General features: G+C 49.2%; 2 protein-coding genes across 24 annotated transcripts in view; one reads left to right on the forward strand and one right to left on the reverse strand.

Moving 5' to 3' along the window:
* Positions 1-5,106, reverse strand: part of ARHGAP9 (Rho GTPase activating protein 9) — a 17,411-nt gene extending 12,305 nt beyond the window's left edge. For all 14 annotated transcript variants that reach the window (XR_012420385.1, XR_012420387.1, XR_006690769.3 and 11 more), the window contains exon 1: positions 4,913-5,106. Coding sequence is in view for 7 of the 14 variants with exons in the window: in XM_045366586.3 (XP_045222521.2) it covers positions 4,913-4,922 (10 nt within the window). In the remaining 7 variants the exon portion in view is untranslated. The remainder of the gene's footprint in view (positions 1-4,912) is intronic.
* MARS1 (methionyl-tRNA synthetase 1) overlaps positions 4,356-21,393 on the forward strand; it is a 26,965-nt gene continuing 9,927 nt past the window's right edge. For 7 of the 10 annotated variants that reach the window (XR_012420380.1, XR_010579466.2, XR_012420384.1 and 4 more), the window contains exons 1-11: positions 4,356-4,489; positions 5,323-5,413; positions 5,575-5,653; positions 5,732-5,866; positions 6,210-6,285; positions 6,523-6,695; positions 6,841-6,947; positions 13,098-13,214; positions 13,361-13,564; positions 15,248-15,449; positions 19,782-19,856. Coding sequence is in view for 5 of the 10 variants with exons in the window: in XM_005571335.4 (XP_005571392.3) it covers positions 4,381-4,489; positions 5,323-5,413; positions 5,575-5,653; positions 5,732-5,866; positions 6,210-6,285; positions 6,523-6,695; positions 6,841-6,947; positions 13,098-13,214; positions 13,361-13,564; positions 15,248-15,449; positions 19,782-19,856 (1,368 nt within the window). In the remaining 5 variants the exon portion in view is untranslated. The remainder of the gene's footprint in view (positions 4,490-5,322; positions 5,414-5,574; positions 5,654-5,731; positions 5,867-6,209; positions 6,286-6,522; positions 6,696-6,840; positions 6,948-13,097; positions 13,215-13,360; positions 13,565-15,247; positions 15,450-19,781; positions 19,857-21,393) is intronic. The other 3 variants (XR_012420382.1, XM_005571337.4, XM_074007281.1) reach the window with 1 other exon arrangement.

The following is a 21,393-nucleotide window of genomic DNA, read 5'->3' on the forward strand; positions in this document are numbered from 1 at the left end:
CAGGTGTGAGCCACTGCGTCTGGCCTATTTATTTATTTTTTTTTTGAGACAGAGTCTGGCTGTGTCGTCCAGGCTGGAGTGTAATGGCATGATCTCGGGTCACTGCAACCTCCGCCTCCCGGGTTCAAGTGATTCTGCTGCCTCAGCATCCTAAGTAGCTGGGATTACAGGCGTGTACTACCACACCCCACCAATTTTTTGTATTTTTAGTAGAGACAGGGTTTCACCATGTTGGCCAGACTGGTTTTGAAATCCTGACCTAGGCCGGGCGCGGTGGCTCAAGCCTGTAATCCCAGCACTTTGGGAGGCCGAGACGGGCGGATCACGAGGTCACGAGATCGAAACCATCCTGGCTAACATGGTGAAACTCCGTCTCTATTAAGAAATACAAAAAACTAGCCGGGCGAGGTGGCGGGCGCCTGTAGTCCCAGCTACTCGGGAGGCTGAGGCCGGAGAATGGCGTGAACCCGGGAGGCGGAGCTTGCAGTGAGCTGAGATCCGGCCACTGCACTCCAGCCTGGGTGACAGAGCGAGACTCCGTCTCAAAAAAAAAAAAAAAAAAAAAAAAAAAAAAAAAAGAAATCCTGACCTCAGGTGATTTGTCCGCCTCGGCCTCCCAAAATGCTAGGATTACAGGTGTGAGCCACCGCACCCAGCCTCTTGGCTAGTTTTAAAAACTATTTTTGGCCAGGAGCGGTGGCTCATGCCAGTAATCCCAGCACTTTGGGAGGCCGAGGCAGGTGCATAACCTGAAGTCAGGAGTCCAAGACCAGCCTGGCCAACATGATGAAACCCCGTCTCTACTAAAAATACAAAAATTAGCTGGGCGTGGTGGCAGGTGTCTGTAATCCCAGCTACTAGGAAGGCTAAGGCAGGAGAATCGCTCGAACCTGGGAGGTGGAGGTTGCAGTGAGCCAAGACCACACCACTGCACTCTAGCCTGGGCGATAAGAGTGAGACTCCGTCTCAAAAAAAAAAAAAAACAAAAAACTATTTTGTAGAAATGGGGTCTCACTATGTTGCCCAGGCAGTCTTGAATTCCTGGGCTCCAGTGATCCAGCTGCCCAAAGTACTGGGATTATAGGCATAAGTCACTGGGCCTGGCCTAGTTTTTGTTGTTGTTGTTGTTGATGTAACAACAGCATTATTTTATTTTATTTTATTTTATTTATTTTTGAGATGGAGTCTTGCTCTGTCTCCCAGGCTGGAGTGCAGTGGCCGGATCTCAGCTCACTGCAAGCTCTGCCTCCCGTGTTTACGCCATTCTCCTGCCTCAGCCTCCCGAGTAGCTGGGACTACAGGCGCCCGCCACCTCGCCCGGCTAGTTTTTTGTATTTTTTAGTAGAGACAGGGTTTCACCGTGTTAGCCAGGATGGTCTCGATCTCCTGACCTTGTGATCCGCCCGTCTCGGCATCCCAAAGTGCTGGGATTACAGGCTTGAGCCACCGTGCCTGGCCAACAGCCATTTTATTATAGTTTAACAATTGTACAGGTATGGAGCAGAAATTTGGGTAGGGCTTAGGTGGGTGATTCTTCTGTCTGATGTGGCCTTGACCAAAGGTCACTTAAGAGTTTTCAGTGGGCAGATGGGCTGGTCTGGAAGACTTCACTCACATGTCTGGCACCTTGATAAGGACGGCTGAAATGCTGGGATTAGCTGGAGCTGTCAGACAGAATATCTACATGAGACCTCTCTAGCATGGCAGCTCAAAGTGGTAGGATTTCTTACATGGCAGCTCAAAGCTACCAGTGTGCCAGATAGCCTGCAACTGAAGCTGCAAAACTTCTTATGGCCTAGCTTCAAAAGACCAAGAACCTCCATAGAATTTTCTGAGATCAAATGTAAAGTGCTTAAAACAATGCCTAGCTCATGAGTACTATTAGATATTATTATTATTATTTTTTTTTTTTTGAGACGGAGTCTCGCTCTGTCACCCAGGCTGGAGTGCAGTGGCCGGATCTCAGCTCACTGCAAGCTCTGCCTCCCGGGTTCACGCCATTCTCCTGCCTCTGCTTCCCGAGTAGCTGGGACTACAGGCGCCTGCCACCTCGCCTGGCTAGTTTTTTGTATTTTTAGTAGAGACGGGGTTTCACCGTGTTAGCCAGGATGGTCTCGATCTCCCGACCTCGTGATCCACCCGTCTCGGCCTCCCAAAGTGCTGGGATTACAGGTTTGAGCCACCGCGCCCGGCCATAGATATTATTCTTAAAATAATATGAAGATGAATAAGAAGCATCCCTTTCTCAATAACAAGTATGTGCTTCCTTGCATAAAATATACTTATTGCCAAACTCTTAGCCATCTTGCATCTCCTTTTTTTTCTTTTTTTGAGATGAAGTCTCACTCTGTTGCACAGGCTGGAGTGCAGAGGCACGATCTCGGCTCACTGCAACCTCTGTCTCCTGGGTTCAAGTGATTCTCCTGGCTCAGCCTCCTGAGTAGCTGGGATTACAGGCTTGCACCACCACACCCAGCTAATTTTTGTATTTTCAGTAAAGAAGGGATTTCAACATGTTGTCCAGGCTGGTCTCAAACTCCTGACCTCAAGAGATCTGCTCGCCTCAGCCTCCCAATGTGCTGGGGTTAAGGCGTGAGCCACCCCGCCCGGCCTTACTTCTCAATTTGATCTTTTCCCTAGAGATGTTCGGCCGGGCACGGTGGCTCACGCCTGTAATCCCAGCACTTTGGGAGGCCGAGGTGGGCGGATCACAAGGTCAGGGAATCGAGACCATCCTGGCTAACACGGTGAAACCCCGTCTCTACTAAAAATACAAAAAATTAGCAGAGCTTGGTGGCGGGCATCTGTAGTCCCAGCTACTTGGGAGGCTGAGGCAGGAGAATGGCATGAACCCGGGGGACGGAGGTTGCAGTGAGCCGAGAGCGCGCCACTGCAGTCCACACTGGGCGACAGAGCAAGACTCCGCCTCAAAAAAAAAAAAGAGATGCTCTTCTACCCCTTTGATGAGACGTAGAGCTGTATATGAGCTCAAACTGGTATTAATATTTTACTATCTACATTCTTTTTTTTTTTTTTTTTTGAGACGGAGTTTCCTCTTGTTGCCCAGGCTGGGGTGCAATGGCGCGGTCTTGGCTCACTGCAACCTCTGCTTCCCAGGTTCAGGCGATTTTTTTGCTTCAGTCTCCCGAGTAGCTGGGATTACAGGCCCTGCCACCATGCCCGGCTAATTCTGTATTTTTAGTAGAGATGGGGTTTCCGCATGCTGGCCAGGCTGGTCTCGAACTCTTGACCTCAGGTGATTCACCCGCCTCGACTCCCCAAAGTGCTGGGATTACAGGCATGAGCCACCGCGCCCAGCCTATCTACATTTTTGTTGTTGTTGATAGGATGGATGTGTACACTAACTTCCGCTTTGTCACTAAAATAATTACGCACATGGTAACTCCGAACTCCAAAACTCTGACAGTTAAGAGCTTGAATTCAGAGCCACTAAGAATAGCCGCTGTTATGACATGGCCATTTCAGGAGAAGAGAAGAAGCCGCGGTTTCAGCCATCGCCCTCCAGCAGTGTAAGAGGGTAAAAGTGCGACTTGCCCTAAAACCTAAACGTCTCTTCTGGACGTCCAGAAAAATAGTGCTGCTCTAGGCCGGACGCGGTGGCTCACGCCTGTAATCCCAGCACTTTGGAAGGCCGAGGCGGGCAGATCATATGAGGTCAGGACTTCGCGACCAGCCTGGCCAAAATGGTGAAAGCCCGCCTCTACTAAAAATACAAAAATTAGCCGGGCGTGTGTCACGTGCCTGTAGTCCCAGCTACACAGGAGGCTGAGGCCGGAGAACCCAGTAGGCAGAGGTTGCAGTGAGCCAAGATCGTGCCACTGCACTTCAGCCTAGGTGACAGAAGGAGACGCGCACACACACACACACACACACACACACACGTAGGCAGAGGTTGCAGTGAGCCAAGATCGTGCCACTGCACTTCAGCCTAGGTGACAGAAGGAGACGCACACACACACGCACACACACACACACACACACACACACGTAGGCAGAGGTTGCAGTGAGCCAAGATCGTGCCACTGCACTTCAGCCTAGGTGACAGAAGGAGACGCGCGCGCGCGCGCGCGCGCGCACACACACACACACACACACACACACACACACACACACACACACACACACACACACACACACACACAGTGCGCTCTAGCCGCGCATCTGCGGCCTCTTCATCTCGATGATAGTCTTTTCCTATGTCCCAGTGTTGCATGATGGGAGAAATAGTCTACCTTCCGGTAGCGGTGCCCCGGCAGTGGCCTAACACGGGACTCCATTTCCCGGCGTGCCTCGCGGAGGCCGCTCAACTGAGCAGCGGAAGGCCAGTTCCGGTTGCATCAGCGTGGGATTCACGGCGAAATGAGACTGTTCGTGAGCGAGGGCGCTCCGGGTTGCTTGCCGGTGCTGGCCGCGGCCGGGAGAGCCCGGGGCAGAGCAGAGCTGCTCATCAGCACTGTAGGCCCAGAAGGTATTCGTGCTGGTGCTGGTGGGCGGTGGATGGGGGTGGGGGGCGGGACCGAAACAGCTCAGATTCTCTGCAGCTGTCTTTGCCAAACCCCCAGTCCTCGCCACACACCCCAATCGACCACTTCCGTTATCCTTGATCACTCCACGTCTTCTTCCCTCCCAGTCACATCTTTCACTTCACTTCCTTTAATTACCCTCAATATAATGCTCTTCCCTTATCTCTCTCCTCCCCTCTTCCGTCTTCCAGGACCCCGCCTCACCACAGTAAACTGTTCTTCCCTTCCCAACCTTCTCCTACACCTATCAGGCACGCCCCTCTGCTCTTTAGTTACTAGTATGACAGCCCCCAGGCATCCTTTTGTGTTTTTAGGAAATCCCTCTCTCCCCTCCTAACACACACACACACACACTTCTTTCTGTTTACCTCTTCTCATTCTCAGCCGATTGTTTGGGTGACTCTTAGGAGGTTCTCTTGTCAGTCTTCTCAGCTCTTTTAATTTTGTTCTCCCACTGTGACCTTCAGATAATTATTAAGATATCCCAGTTACTTTTAGTCGTTAAGTTCTTGGCTGCAGCACTATCCCAATACCACCACCTCCTCTGCAGTCCCCATCTGTTGCTTCCAGCTGGCAGTTTCAGCTGAACACCTGCTGGCCTCTCCAGCCCATTCCGGACCCACCCCCTTTCAGTGGTCCTATCCTGGAACTTCTGGGTTGAGACTGCCCATCTTTCTTTTCTAACTCACTGAACAATGCAAGATTATCCTAAGTTGACAAAGCATTTCTTTTCTTTTCCTTTTTTTTTTTTTTAACCCATTTTCCGTTTTTGCATCAGACTGTGTGGTCCCGTTCCTGACCCGGCCTAAAGTCCCTGTCTTGCAGCTGGATAGTGGCAACTACCTCTTCTCCACTAGTGCAATCTGCCGGTCAGTATTGGGCCTTGGTGTAGGGAGGTGGCTGAATCAAATCAGACCGCACTGTCCTTTGTGTGGCTTTATTTGCAGCCATTGTTTCCCTGTGTGATGAGAAATGGGCTAGATAAACAGGCCCCTCTAAATCCATCATCTGTTGCTGTCTTTCTGGGCAGATATTTCTTTTTGTTATCTGGCTGGGAGCAAGATGACCTCACTAACCAGTGGCTGGAATGGGAAGTGACAGAGCTGCAGGTAGGACTAAGGTATGGGGGATGTCTGGCAGGCCCTTGCTCTTCGTGGCCATCCTGACTGATGTCCCCTGCATTTTAGCCAGCTTTGTCTGCTGCCCTGTACTATTTAGTGGTCCAAGGCAAGAAGGGGGAAGATGTTCTTGGTTCAGTGCGGAGAGCCCTGACTCACATTGATCATAGCTTGAGTCGTCAGAACTGTCCTTTCCTGGCTGGGGTGAGTTGGGTCTTGAGATGAGGATTGGGGAAGGCTTATGGTGTAAGGATTAAGAGGGAAGACTATTTTCAGATTGTTCAAACCCAACACTGCCACTTACTAGTAGTGTAATCTTGGCAAATCACTTAATCTCTCTAATCCTCAATTTTTTTTTTCAGTTGTGAAATAGGGGTAATATTAGTACCTACCTCAGTAAGTTATTGTGAGGATTAAGTGAGATAATATAAAGTGCTTAATACAGTGCTTGACACACAGTAAGTGCTCAGGAAATGTTAGATATTACCATTGGGAAGAAACTGAGTGTCTCATTTGTGTACATTTTCCTTTTCTATCCCCAACAAAGGAGACAGAATCTCTAGCCGACATTGTTTTGTGGGGAGCCCTATACCCATTACTGCAAGATCCTGCCTACCTCCCTGGTGAGAACTGTGCATATCACTCCAACCCTAGGAGCTTGGTGTAGGTGGGTTATAGAATGGGCAGTAGAATACTGAGAACTCCCTTCAAGGTGCAGCTAGACTGGGTAACTATAGCAGGAGATGGCTGAGGGAACTGGGGAAAGCAACTGGAGAAACCTCACAAAGAAGGGGGAAGAGGCCTGCTCCTGCCTACCAGGTCCTTATGTTTGCTGATTTTCTTTTCTCCCATACCCACAGAGGAGCTGAGTGCCCTGCACAGCTGGTTCCAGACACTGAGTACTCAGGAGCCATGTCAGCGAGCTGCAGAGACTGTACTGAAACAGCAAGGTGTCCTGGCTCTCCGGCCTTACCTCCAAAAGCAGCCCCAGCCCAGCCCTGCTGAGGGAAGGGCTGTCACCAATGAGCCTGAGGTTTGGAACAGGGCCTCAGGTGGGAGGTGGCTAGGAGATGGACTTTGAGCATGGCCACCAACTTTTTCAGGTAGTGGCAAGCAGAAAGTTTCTTTACCCTGTGGGCCTCCCCCACCTGGTAAGGGATTCTCTCCACTCTTCATAGGAGGAGGAGCTGGCTACCCTATCTGAGGAGGAGATTGCTATGGCTGTTACTGCCTGGGAGAAGGGCCTAGAAAGTTTGCCCCCACTGCGGCCCCAGCAGAATCCAGTGTGAGTAGACATGGCACATGTGAGTGGGGCTTGATTTTGTAGTGGAAATTGTTGATAGAGCCAGAACCTGCCTGGTAGGTCCCGTGTGCTGATCTCTCTTAAGTTTTTCATTCTCTCCTTTTAATTCTTAATCTCTTTTTTTTTTTTACATTTTCTCTTAGCTTATCATTTTGGACACTCTATCTGTCCCATCTGCATCCATGTTTTTCTTTTCTTTCCTCTTTTTTTTTTTTTTTTTTTTTTGAGATGGAATTTTGCTCTTGTTGCCCAGCCTGGAATGCATTGGCATGATCTCGGCGGCTCACTACAACCTCTGCCTCCTGGGTTCAAGCGAGTCTCCTGCCTCAGCCTCCCAAGTAGCTGGGATTATAGGTGTGCACCACCATGCCTGGCTAATTTTTTGTAGAGACAAGGTTTCACCATGTTGCCCAGATAGGCTGGTCTTGAACTCCTGACCTCAGATGATCCACCAGCCTCAGCCTCCCAAAGTGCTGGGATTACAGACGTGAGCCACCGTGCTGGCCCTGCACCCATGTTTTTAGCTACTTTTTAACCCACTGATGGAGCTAAATCTATTTTTCTAGTCCAGATCTGTATTCTGAACTCCAGACACATTTGCCATACCATCCTAGATTCCTTTACCTCCACAGGCATCTCAAATTCAACATGTCCAAAACCAAACCTGTTATCTTCCCTGCCAACTGCCCTTTTATTCATTCACCTGCCTTTGTTGAACAGCCTCCACCTTCCACCTAAAAATTCAAGCCAGGAATCTTGGTGTTATCTAGACTTCTTCCTTTCTCCCTAGCTGTATTATTCATTCCCTTACCAAGTCATTGATTCTAACTCTTAAGTAGTCCTTGAATCCACCCCTTCTCTGTATTATCACTGTCACTACACAGATACTAGCAAACCTTGTCATCTCTTACCCTCTTTCCCTGCCACTCTGTACTCCACACTGCTCCAGAGTGACTGCTTAAAACTGCACAGACTATTATCACTCCTCTTTTTTTTTTTTTTTTTTTTTGAGACGGAGTCTCGCTCTGTCACCCAGCCCAGGCTGGAGTGCAGTGGCGCGATCTCGGCTCACTGCAAGCTCCGCCTCCCGGGTTCACGCCATTCTCCTGCCTCAGCCTCCCGAGTAGCTGGGACTACAGGCGCCCACAACCGCGCCCGGCTAATTTTTTGTAATTTTTAGTAGAGACAGGGTTTCACCGTGGTCTCGATCTCCTGACCTTGTGATCCGCCCGCCTCGGCCTCCCAAAGTGCTGGGATTACAGGCGTGAGCCACCGCGCCCGGCCATCCTCTTTAGAATTCTATTGAGGGTTCCTTTGTGTAATTCACAAGGCCCCTGACTGCAGGCTCAGTAACATATTTTGTCCCTCTCCTGCTACACTAAGATAATATTTATACATATGCAGATTTTTCCATCAAAATGAAATTATTTATAGTTCTGAGTATGTTGCCATTCAATAAAGATTTGAGTGTTGACTCCTTGCCAGTCCCTGCATGCTAGGAGCTGGGTATACTGAGGGGAACAAGACAGACAGGATCTCTGCTGTCATGGGACTTTCTGTCTGGTAGGATAGAGAGGTATTTTAAAAACTATCGCACAAATGTAGAATTATACATTTTGAAAAGTCCAGGCCGGGCGCAGTGGCTTATGCCTGTTATTCTAGCACTTTGGGAGGCTGAGGTGGCTGGATCATTTGAAGTCAGGAGTTCAAGACCAGCCCGGCCAACATGGTGAAACCCTGCCTCTACTAAAAATATAAAAATTAGCCAGTTGTAGTCCCAGCTAGCACCTGTAGTCCCAGCTACTCGGGAAGGTGAGGCAGGAGAATTGCTTGAACCTGGGAGGCGGAGGTTGCAGTGAGCCAAGATCATGCCACTCCAGCCTGGGCTACAGAGCAAGGCTCTGTCTCAAAAAAAAAAAAAAAAAGTTCAATGAAGGAAAAGAAAAGGTTGATATGAGAGGAAGTATCAGAGGTGACTAATTTAGAGGCCTCTCTAAAATATTGAGTAAAGACTTAAAATGGCCGGGTGTGGTGGCTCATGCCTGTAATCCTAGCACTTTGGGAGGTCAAGGCGGCAGATCACCTGAAATCAGCAGTTCGAGACCAGCCCTGGCTAACATGGCGAAACCCCGTCTCTACTAAATACGCAAAAATTAGCTGGGCATGGTGGCTTGTGCCTGTAATCCCTGCTACTCAGGAGGCTGAGGCTGGAGAATTGCTTGAACCTGGGCGGCGGAGGTTGCAGTGAGCCAAGATGGCGCCACTGCACTCCAGCCTGGGTAACAGAGTGCAACTTCATTTCACACACACCCACAAAAAACACTTAAAACAAATTTGAGACTTGCAAGATAAGCAGGGGCTAGTTAGGCAAGAGTAAGAGTGGAGAGAGGGTGTTTTCAGAGAGAGGAAACCTAATATGCAAACACCTGAGGAGCAAGAGGGTTTGCCTCTTAAGGAATTCCTAAAAGGACAGTGGTGGCAGGCTGGTCAGTCGGGGCACATGGGTCAAAATGAGTTTTGAGAGGGAGGTGGGGCTGGCATCATGCCATTGTCTCTCACCTCTGTGCCTTCGTGAATACTTTTCCTTCTCCCTGGAATGCCAGCATCTTACCTGCCTGATGCACAACTCTTCTTGCAGAGAGGAGTTCTGGCTTTTCATTCTCTATAGAGTATGAGACAGTCCTAAGTGCTTCAATTTCTGGGAGGTCCCATTGTCATATTATGTTGTAATTGTCACATTACATGTCTGTTTCTTCACTAATTTGTAAGCTCATTGAAAGTAGAGATGTCTCTTTTATGGGGCTCACTTGCTAGCACAGGGCCAAGTGTTCTGTAGATATTGATAAAATTTGAATGAATTTATGAAAGTCCATCCTTGTTTTGCTTGTTTTTTTTGAGATGGAGTCTTGCTGTGTCGCCCAGGCTGGAGTGCAGTGGTGCAGTCTTGGCTCACTGCAAGCTCCGCCTCCTGGGTTCACACCTTTCTCCTGCCTCAGCCTCCCGAGTAGCTGGTACTACAGGCGCCCGCCACCAGCCCACCTAATTTTTTAAAAATTTTTAGTAGAGACAGGGTTTCACCGTGTTAGCCAGGATGGTCTTGATCTGACCTTGTGATCCGCCCGCCTCGGCCTCCCAAAGTGCTGGGATTACAGGCGTGAGCCACTGCGCCGGGCCTTCTGTTTTGCTTTTTTTAAGTATATATTGAGCATATATTATGGATTCAGTTTAATGCTAAGCACTTACTGTTTTGTTTTTGTTTTTGTTTTTGAGACGGAGTCTCGCACTGTTGCCCAGGCTGGGGTGCAATGGCACGATCTTGGCTCACTGCAACCTCCGCCTCCCGGGTTCAAGTGATTCTTCTGTCTCAGCCTCCTGAGTAGCTGGGATTACAGGTGCCTGCCACCATGCCTGGCTAATTTTTTGTATTTTTAGTAGAGACAGGGTTTCACTATGTTGGCTAGGCTGGTCTTGAACTGACCTCATGATCCACCCATCTCGGCCTCCCAAAGTGCTGGGATTACAGGCGTGAGCCACCACGCCTGGCAATACTAAGCACTTTCTTTTTTTTTTTTTTTTTTTTTTTTTGAGACGGGGTCTCGCTCTGTCGCCCAGGCTGGAGTGCAGTGGCGCGATCTCGGCTCACTGCAAGCTCTACCTCCCGGGTTCACGCCATTCTCCCGCCTCAGCCTCCGAGTAGCTGGGACTACAGGCGCCCACCACCACGCCCGGCTAGTTTTTTGTATTTTTAGTAGAGACGAGGTTTCACCATGTTAGCCAGGATGGTCTCGATCTCCTGACCTCGTGATCCACCCGCCTCGGCCTCCCAAAGTGCTGGGATTACAGGCTTGAGCCACCGCGCCCGGCCTTTTTTTTTTTTTTTTTGAGACGGAGTCTCGCTCTGTCACCCAGGCTGGAGTGCAGTGGCCGGATCTCAGCTCACTGCAAGCTCCGCCTCCCGGGTTTACGCCATTCTCCTGCCTCAGGCTCCTGAGTAGCTGGGACTACAGGCGCCCGCCACCTCACCTGGCTAGTGTTTTGTGTTTTTTAGTAGAGACGGGGTTTCACCGTGTTAGCCAGGATGGTCTCGATCTCCTGACCTCGTGATCCGCCCGTCTTGGCCTCCCAAAGTGCTGGGATTACAGGCTTGAGCCACCGCGCCTGGCCTCTTTTTTTTTTTTGAAACCAAGTCTCACTAGGATGGAGTGAGTGACGCAATCTTGGCTCGACACAATCTTGGCTCACCGCAACCTCTGCCTTCCGGGTTCAAGCCATTCTCCTGTCTCAGCCCCCCCGAGTAGCTGGGATTACCGGCATGTGCCACCACACCCGGCTAATTTTTGTACTTTTTTAGTAGAGATGGGGTTTTACCATGTTGGCCAGGCTGGTCTTGAACTCCTGACCTCGTGATCTGCCCGCCTCAGCCTCCCAAAGTGCTGGGATTACAGGCATGAGCCACTTCGTCCGGCCAATACTAAGCACTTCCAAGGCTCATATAGAATAGGAAGCACTGCCATCGCTCATGCCTGAAATCCCAGCACTTTGGGAGGCTGAGGCAGGAGGATCACTTGAGCCCAGGAGTTCGAGACCAGTCCTGGCAACATAGACTGCATCTCTTCCAAAAAAATTTAAAAATTATCCAGGCACGGTGATGCATGCCTGAAGTTCCAGCTACTTGGGAGGCTGAGATGGAACGATCATTTTGAGCCCAGGAGTTCAAGATTACAGTGTGCTGTGTTGTGCCACTGCCCTCTAGGTGACAGAGGGAGACTCTGTCTCTTAAAAAAAAAAAAAAAAAAAAAAAAAGATAACCTTTCTCAGGCATAAGCGGAGGAGGAGATAATTGGCATTGAAGATCCTATGGGCAGACTAAGCTGTGTTGGGCTAGAGTGCTTGCCTTCCTTTGATCTTCTTTGGCACTTTGCACCTCTTCATTACACTGATCCCAGTCAGCAGTTACATAATAGAATGTAATACTCTTGGAAGCAGAACCTAGGGCATGTTCGCCTCCATATTTGCCACAGCAGTAAGCACACTCATTCTGAGAGAGAAGTGACAGTGTAACACGAAAGGAGCAGTACTCAATATGGTACAAAGTAGTTAGGGGCTTGGGATACAAAAAAGACTGTGTGGGAAGATGGCCGTCAGTGAAGGAAGGTTTTCTTGGAGGAGGTGATTTCTAAGCTGGATTTCAGAGAAAGTTACGATACTCAGTTATGGGGAGAAAGGGTGATGGATGCACAAGAAATTAGTGAAATGTGTTTTATGGCAATAAGCTGTAAAATGTTCTAGGAAGTATTTGGTCCATCTATTGGGATATGTAGCAGCAGCTGGGAAGAAGGGTTGAGGTTAATGTGAGGGAATCGGGGAGCCAGTGACTGTAGGCTAAGAATGGTTGGAAAGATGACAGGAGCCTTAGTGTAGTGTCAGTGCTAAAGAGGGGATGTCGATACAGGATATGTACAGCTCAGATGTCAAGGATGATGAAACTTGAAAAGGAATACTGAATTGAGTGCCTTCAGACAGCAGGTTGAATGGCATGACCAGCAATTATCCTGGAAAAGTGGGGAGGAGAGGGTGACAGTGAAGGCAAAACTGGTGCCTGCTGGTTTGAGTTAGGCCATGAGGAAGTGACAGACATGAGTTAGAGAGTTGGTACAAAAGGACTTGTTAAGGGTTGTGTCTAGAGGGGTGAGCTCTTCGGATTTCAGATAGTGACTAGAGATGATAGTAACATAGCACCTGGAAAGAAGAGGAGAAGCCAGCGCTGGGAAAGTATTCTTGGGAGTGGTGAGAGGATGATGATTAGAAAGAGTCTAGGGAGAGTTTGAGCCTGAGAATGAGGTAATAGAAAAGCAGTCATGATAGTAAAAGGGCAGAAATTGGTGTTGGAACAAGGCTCCTTCATAGTATAGGAGACTTCCTCACTGTGGCAGCGCCCTATATTTGCAGCTATAAGGGATCTTAGGGTCCCCGGGGGACCTAAGATCTGTGGTCCTGTGGGTTCGTGTGCAGAAAGACTTCGAGTGTACATGAACACACGACAGAACAAATCTGTGTCTGGGTGTTCTGTGCACTTTGGGTCCCTCTTGACCCTCACATCCCCCCATGCACTGTTCTCTTCCTCTTTACTAGGTTGCCTGTGACTGGGGAAAGGAATGTGCTCATCACCAGTGCCCTCCCTTACGTCAACAACGTCCCCCACCTTGGGAACATCATTGGTTGCGTGCTCAGTGCCGATGTCTTTGCCAGGTGGAGCCTGCTGCTGGGGGAGAGACCTCCTAAGGGAAGGGCGGGTCCCAGGGGAATAGGATGCCTCAAGGGTGGGGCTGGTGAGATCCCAAGGACAAGGGAGCACTGAGGCAGGGCCCCCTAGCAGTCACCATATTCCCTTGCAGGTACTCTCGCCTCCGCCAGTGGAACACCCTCTATCTATGTGGGACAGATGAGTATGGTACAGCGACAGAGACCAAAGCTATGGAGGAGGGACTAACCCCCCAGGAGATCTGCGACAAGTACCACATCATCCATGCTGACATCTACCGCTGGTTTAACATTTCATTTGATACTTTTGGTCGCACCACCACTCCACAGCAGACCAAGTAAGTTTCCTCTAATGAGGCAGAAATGGGGCTTGAAGGCCGGGACTGGGAACAGTGAGAGTATCTTGGAGACAGAAGGAACCCGGGTGACTGTCTGGGCACTCCTAAACTTAGGATCTCAATATCACCCTGGGCAGTTGTCCAGGCCTTTTTGGGGAAAGACGGTGTGTTTAGAAGCCTGACCAGGGACTGAAGGAGCAGCTGAGGGAGGCAAGAGACCAGACGCAGGCTCATGGGAACTGTCTTCCCTCTGGTGCCTCCCTTCCTGTCTGGCTGTCCTGGAGTCTAAGATACTTCTTCCCACTCCTGTATGCATTTATAACACATAAACTCATTCTTCCTTTGCCTAATACTCATCTTTATAAAAAGTTTGCATAGCCGGGTGCGGTGGCTCACACCTGTAATCCCAGCACTTCGGGAGGCCGAGGCGGGCGGATCACCTGAGGTCAGGAGTTCGAGACCAGCCTGACCAACATGGAGAAACCCCATCTCTACTAAAAATACAAAAATTATCTGCGTGTGGTGGCTCATGCCTATCAACCCAGCTACTTGGAAAGCTGAGGCAGAAGAATCTCTTGAACCCAGGCGGCAGAGGTTGCGGTGAGCCAAGATCATGCCATTGCACTCCAGCCTGGGCAACAAGAGCAAAACTCTGTCTCAAAAAAAGGAAAAAAGGCTGGGGCTGGGCGTGGTGGCTCACGCCTATAATCCCAGACTTTGGGAGGTAGAGGCGGGTGGATCATGAGGTCAGGAGATCAAGACCATCCTGGCTAACATGGTGAAACCCCGTCTCTACTAAAAATACAAAAAAAAAATAACAAAAAAAACTGGGCGTGGTGGCCGGCACCTGTAGTCCCAGCTACTCCAGAGGCTGAGGCAGGAGAATGGTGTGAACCCGGGAGGTGGAGCTTACAGTGAGCCGAGATAGTGCCACTGCACTCAAGCCTTGGTGACAGAGCGAGACTCTGTCTCAAAAAAAAAAAAGAGCTGGGTGCGGTGGCTCACGCCTGTAATCTCAGCACTTTGGGAGGAGGAGGCAGGTAGATCACGAGGTCAGGAGTTCAAGACCAGCCTGGCCAAGATGGTGAAACCCTGTCTCTACTAATAATACAAAAGTTAGCCAGGCCTGGTGGTAGGTACCTGTAATCCCAGATACTCGGGAGGCTGAGGCAGAGAATTGCTTGAACCCAGGAGGCGGAGGTTGCAGTGAGCTGAGATCGCGCCACTGCACTCCAGCCTGGGCAACAGAGCAAGACTCCGTCTCAAAACAAACAAAAAACCCCCAAAACTTTGCATAGTAGACAGGCCGCCAACTGATAGTGCTATGCAGTTTAGTTTAGCACTTGGACTGATTTAATTTTTAGGATATGTTAAAGAACAGACAGTCCTATCCTATTGGAGATTTTTGTTAATGAAAAATACAAAAGAGATAAATCTGTATTCAACAAAAGTAAATTCTAAAATGTTGAGGGGAGAGACTGTGTGGGCAGTTGGGGAATATGTGTGAGGGATCTGGGCTCGTCCAGTAAAACTCTCAAAAGATGAATAGATGGCCTTTTCCTTGAGGAGCCTTCTGCCCGATTTCTTTGTCACTGAGTTTGGGTCCCTAGTTGGAGTGGCAGGAAGAAGGGGTGCACCACATCTTCTGACTATCTCTTCCTGATTCCTGGCCTGCCTCACCAGAATTACCCAGGACATTTTCCAGCGGTTGCTGACACGAGGTTTTGTGCTGCAAGATACTGTGGAGCAACTGCGGTGTGAGCACTGTGCTCGCTTCCTGGCCGACCGCTTCGTGGAGGGTGTGTGTCCCTTCTGTGGCTATGAGGAGGCTCGGGGTGACCAGTGTGACAAGTGTGGCAAGCTCATCAATGCTGTCGAGCTTAAGGTGAGAGGAGGGTCTCCATGGGAGCCCGAAAGTAGACAGTCCTTATTCTTAAGGGACTCCCTTCTTGTCCCATTTAGGATTTTTATTTTAGCATTCTAGACCTTTAACCAGTGGCCCTTTCTGCCCCATCTCAGCAACTCATCATTTAGTTCATTTGAAAAATACCCCCTAGGCCAGGCGCGGTGGCTCACGCCTGTAATCCCAGCACTTTGGGAGGCCGAGGCGGGTGGATCACGAGGTCAGGAGATCGAGACCATCCTGGCTAACACGGTGAAATCCCGTGTCTACTAAAAATACAAAAAAATTAGCCGGGCGTGGTGGCGGGCCCCTGTAGTTCCAGCTACTCAGGAGGCTGAGGCAGGAGAATGGCCTGAACCCGGGCGGCGGAGCTTGCAGTGAGCAGAGATTGCACCACTACACTCCAGCCTGGGTGACAGCGAGACTCCGCCTCAGAAAAAAAAAAAAAAGAAAGAAAAATACCCCCTGAGCACTTACTATGTGCTGAGCACTGTGCTAAGAAATGGACAAGTTGAGTTTCTTTTTTTTATTTTTTTTTTTGAGACGGAGTCTCGCTCTGTCGCCTGGGCTGGAGTGCAGTGGTGCAATCTCAGCTCACTGCAAGCTCCGCCTCCCGGGTTCACGCCATTCTCCTGCCTCAGCCTCCTGAGTAGCTGGGACTACAGGCGCTGCCACCTCGCCCGGCTAGTTTTTTTTTTTTTTTGTATTTTTTAGTAGAGACGGGGTTTCACCGTATTAGCCAGGATGGTCTCGATCTCCTGACTTCGTGATCCGCCCGTCTCGGCCTCCCAAAGTGCTGGGATTACAGGCTTGAGTCACCGCGCCCGGCCGACAAGTTGAGTTTCTATTTCCCAACCTTTGGTCTTGCATCACACCACCTGATCTACATTTGTTTAGACCCTTCTCTCTTCCATAAATACCTTCTCTTCTAGCCATTTGTTAATTTATTTCTTCATTCATTTATTCAACATACATTTTTTGAGTCCTTAGAATAGGCCAGTTACAATTCTGGGTGCTGGGGATATAGCAATGTACAAGACAGACTTTTATTTAGTATGGTTAGGAGACCAACACTAAATAAGGAAATGATATAGAATAAACTGCCAGGAAAATGTGATAGAGAGTGACTTCTGGGGGAATATTTAATTTAGGTAGATAGGGAAGGCCTTTCACAGGCAGTAACATTTGAACTGAGAGTTTAACCAAAGAATTAGGAGCAAGCCAGGCAATAAGAGATTAAGGATGTTCTAAGCAGAAGGACTAGGAAATGCAAAGGCCATGAGGCAGCTAAGAGCTGAAAAGGCAGAATTGGCAAGGCCAGTGTAGCAGTAACACAGTGAGTGAGGAGGAGGGTAGACTGAGATGAGGTGGGAGTCAGGCAGGGGCCAGATCACCAGGGCCTATGAAGCCATTGTGGGAATTTAGATTTTATTCTGGTTGAATGACAAGTTGCTTTGTGGAAAATGGATGGCAGGGAAGTAAGAAAGAATGTTGAAGAGGCTGGGCATGGTGGCTCATACCTATAATGCCAGCAATTTGGGAGGCCAGGCCGGGTGGATCACTTGAAGCCATGAGTTCGAGACCAGCCTGGCTGTAACATGGCAACCCTGTCTCTACTAAAAATACAAAAATGGCCAGGTGCGGTGGCTCACGCCTGTAATCCCAGCACTTTGGGAGGCTGAGTTGGGCAGATCACTTGAGGTCAGGAGTTCAAGACCAGCCTGGCCAACATGGTGAAACCCCGTCTCTACTAAAAAAATACAAAAATTATCTGGGTGTGGTGGCGGACCCCTGTAATCCCCGCTTCTTGGGAGGCTGAGGCTTGAGAATCACTTGAACCTGGGAGGCAGAAGTTGCAGTGAGCCGAGATTGCGCCACTGCACTCCAGCCTGGGTTACAAAGTAAGACTCTATCTAAAAAAAAAAAAAAAAAAAAAAAAACCACACACAAAAATTATCCAGGCCATGGTGGCACACACTTGTAATGCCAGCTACTTGGGAGGCTGAGGTAGGAGAATCTCTTGAACCTGGGAGGCGGAGGTTGCAGTGAGCCAAGATTGCCACTGTATTCCAGCCTGGGTGACAGAGCAAGACTGTCCTCCCTCCTCCCAAAAAAAAAAAAAAAAAAGTATGGAGAAGGATTTGGAGGCTACAAGGCTACAACCCAGAAATGGGATGATGGTGGCTTGCACTAGGTTAGTAGCACTAGAAATGGAAAATTAAAAAATAGACTTGAGGTATATTTTTGGAGGTAAACTCTACGGAGTTGGATAGACTGGAATTTGGGATGGTCAGGAAAAAGATTCCTTGTAGGTTTTTGGCCTGGGTAGATGGTAGTACCATCTGTGAACTTGAGTGAGGAGAACAGGCTTTCAGGTGGGATGCAGCCATACTGTTTGGGTTTGTTAAGCTTGAGATGCCTGTTAGATATCCAGGCAGAGAAGTTAGGTAGACAGTTGGATATTAGGCATATGGAGTTCAGGAGAGAGGTCCTGAGAGAATTATAATTTCTCACCTTCAAAAACTCAGATCAAAACTCACTTGGGGCCAGGTGTGGTGGCTCACACTTGTAATCCCAGGACTTTGGGAGGCTGAGGTGGGCGGATCACCTGAGGTCAGGAGTTCAGACCAGCCTGACCAACATGGCAAAACCCCACCTCTACTAAAAATACAAAAATTAGCTGGGTGTGGTGGTGTGTGCCTGTAATGCCAGCTACTAGGGAGGCTGAGGCAGGATAATCTCTTGAACCTGGGAGGTGGAGGTTTCAGTGAGCTGAAACTGTCACTGCACTCCAGCCTGGGTGACAGGGCGAGACTGTCTCAAAAAAAAAAGCAACAACAAAAAAGCCAGGCACGGTGGCTCACGCCTATAATCCCAGCACTTTGGGAGGCTGAGGCGGGCAGATCAACCTCCATTAGCCATCACCCTTCCATGTTTATATAGTCAGTTTATGCCACACAAATAAATTTACTCTGTAAAGATCTACACTTGTTTATTTTTTGTTTTTTTTTTTTGTGAGATAGAGTTTTACTCTTGTTGCCCCGACTGGAGTGCAATGGCGCGATCGTGGCTCAGTGCAACCTCCACCACCCAGGTTCAAGCGATTCTCCTGCCTCAGCCTCCTGAGTAACTGGGATTACAGGCATGCACTACCAACCCTGGCTAAATTTTGTATTTTTAGTAGAGATGCGGTTTCACCGTGCTGGCCAGGCTGGATTTGAACTCCTGACTTCAGGTGTTCCACCTGCCTCAGCCTCCCAAAGTGTTGGAATTACAGGCCTGAGCCATGGTGCTTGGCCGCACTTGTTTCTTTTTCTTTTTCTTTTTTTTGAGACGGAGTCTGCTCTGTCACCAGGCTGGAATGCAGTGGCACGATCTTGGCTCACTGCAACCTCCGTCTCTCAGGTTCAAGCAATTCTCCTGCCTCAGTGTCCCGAGTAGCTGGGACTACAGGTGCATGCCACCACGCCCAGCTAATTTTTGTATTTTTAGTAGAGATGGGGTTTCACCATGTTGGCCAGGCTGGTCTCAATCTCTTGACCTCATGATCCCCCCGCCTCGGCCTCCTAAAATGCTGGAATTACAGGATTGAGCCATCGCGCCTGGCCCACACTTGTTTCTTTTCTTTTTTTTTTTTTTTTTTTTATTCTTTTGAGATGGAGTCTCGCTCTGTTGCCCAGGCTGGAGTGCTGTGGCTGGATCTCGGCTCACTGCAAGCTCCACCTCCCGGGTTCCCGCCATTCTCCTCCCTCAGCCTCCTGAGTAGCTGGGACTACAGGCGCCCGCCACCTCACCCGGCTAGTTTTTTGTATTTTTTAGTAGAGACGGGGTTTCACCGTGTTAGCCAGGATGGTCTTGATCTCCTGACCTCGTGATCCGCCTATCTCGGCCTCCCAAAGTGCTGGGATTACAGGCGTGAGCCACCGCGCCCGGCCCACGCTTGTTTCTTATACAAGTCATCTCTCCCTCACTTGTAGCTTCCTCAAAGAGAGGGGCTGTGTTTTTACTTTGTCACTCCTTCCTCCCCTCACGCAGTCAAGTACAGTGCAGTGCTCTGTACCTAGCCTGTGCTCAGAGAACGCTTTTTCTACTCTGGTATGATGGGACAGAGATCTGAAACTCTGAGGAACAAATGGAGTTATACTGAGAAGATTTGAGTCTCGATGTTTAGAGCAGGCCACATAGTTTGGGGTGTGAGCATGAAGCTAAACTAGATGGAAGATTGAGGAGCTCATCCCTCTCTGCTCCTCCCCTTGCCTGGACCACTCCCCTGGCCTGCAGGCCTGATCTGTCCTCTGGAATTTTCCTTCACAGAAACCTCAGTGTAAAGTCTGCCGATCATGCCCCGTGGTGCAGTCGACCCATCACCTGTTTCTAGACCTGCCTAAGGTAAGTGAGCTTTTCTCTCTAACCTAGTTTTCAGGAGGCCTTTTCTGTCCCCTCTGCCTTAGCCACAGATACTGAGAGCAGATTACTCTTAAATGTTTTAAATTTCCATTAATAATTGTACATATTATTGTCAAGAGATGAAATAGATTAAAAGGCACAAAGTGAAAGCCCCAGGCCCACTTGCGAGAGGTGTTTACTACTCATTTTCCTTTGTGTCTATTCAGAAATGTCATATGCATGTAAAAGTATTTTTATGTCTCTTTTTTCTTTTTTTTTTTTTTTTTAAGGGATAGGTTCTCACTCTGTCACCTAAGCTGGAATACAGTGGCATGATCATGATCATAGCTCACTGCAGCCTTGATCTCCTGGGACCAATCAATCCTCTCCCCTCAGCCTCCCAAGTACCATGCCTGACTGATTTTTTTTTTTTTTTTTTTTTTTGAGACAGAGTTTCGCTTTTGTTGCCCAGGCTGGAATGCAGTGGCACAAACTTGGCTCACTGCAACCTTCGCCTCCTGGGTTCAAGCGATTCTCCTGCGTTAGCCTCCAGAGTAGCTGGGATTACAGGCACCCCCGCCACCATGCCTGGCTAATTTTTGTATTTTTAGTAGAGACAGGTTTTTGCCATGTTGACCAGGCTGGTCTCGAACTCCTGACCTCAGGTGATCTGCCTGCCTCAGCCTCCCAGAGTGCTGGGATTACAGGCATGAGCCACCACACTGGGCCACTTGACTAATTTTTAAAATGTTTTTGTAGAGATTGGTTCTCACTATGTTACCCAGGCTGGTGTCAAACTCTTGGGCTCAAGCAGTTCTCCTGCCTCTGCCTGCAAATGTGTTGGGATTACAAGCATGAACAACTGTGTCCAGCACTGACCTCCTTTTTTTTTTTTTTGAAGTGGAGCGTCTCTCTTGTTGCCCACGCTGGAGTGTAATGGCACAGTCTCGGCTCACTGCAACCTCTGCCTCCCAGGTTCAAGCAATTCCTCTGCCTCAGCCTCCCAAGTAGCTGGGATTACAGGCACCTGCCACCATGCCTGGCTAATTTTTGTATTTTTAGTAGAGACGGGGTTTCACCATGTTGGCCAGGCTGGTCTGGAACTCCTGACCTCAGGTGATCCACCCACCTTAGCCTCCCAAAGTGCTGGGATTACAGGCGTGAGCCACCATGCCCAGCCTGACCTCCTTTTTAAAATACAGTGTTCCTCCTTCTGTACCCTGGGCTTGGAGAAAATAAAAAATAAAAAAAAAATAGGCTGGGCACAGTGGCTTATCATGCTTGTAATCCTAACACTGTAGGAGGCTGAGGTGGGAGGATCTGTTGATGCCAGGAGTTGGAAACCAGCCTGGAAAACATAGTGAGACACTGTCTCTACAAAATAATCGAAAAATGAAAAATTAGCCAGGTATGGTGGTACGATCCTGTAGTCTCAGCTATGTAAGAGGCTGAGGTGGGAGGATCATTTGAGCCCAGGAGTTTGACATTACAGGGAGCTGTGATTGTGCCACTACACTCCAGCCTGGGCAACAGAGTGAGA

This window comes from Macaca fascicularis, chromosome 11, assembly GCF_037993035.2.
Source record: "Macaca fascicularis isolate 582-1 chromosome 11, T2T-MFA8v1.1".
NCBI lineage: Eukaryota > Metazoa > Chordata > Mammalia > Primates > Cercopithecidae > Macaca > Macaca fascicularis.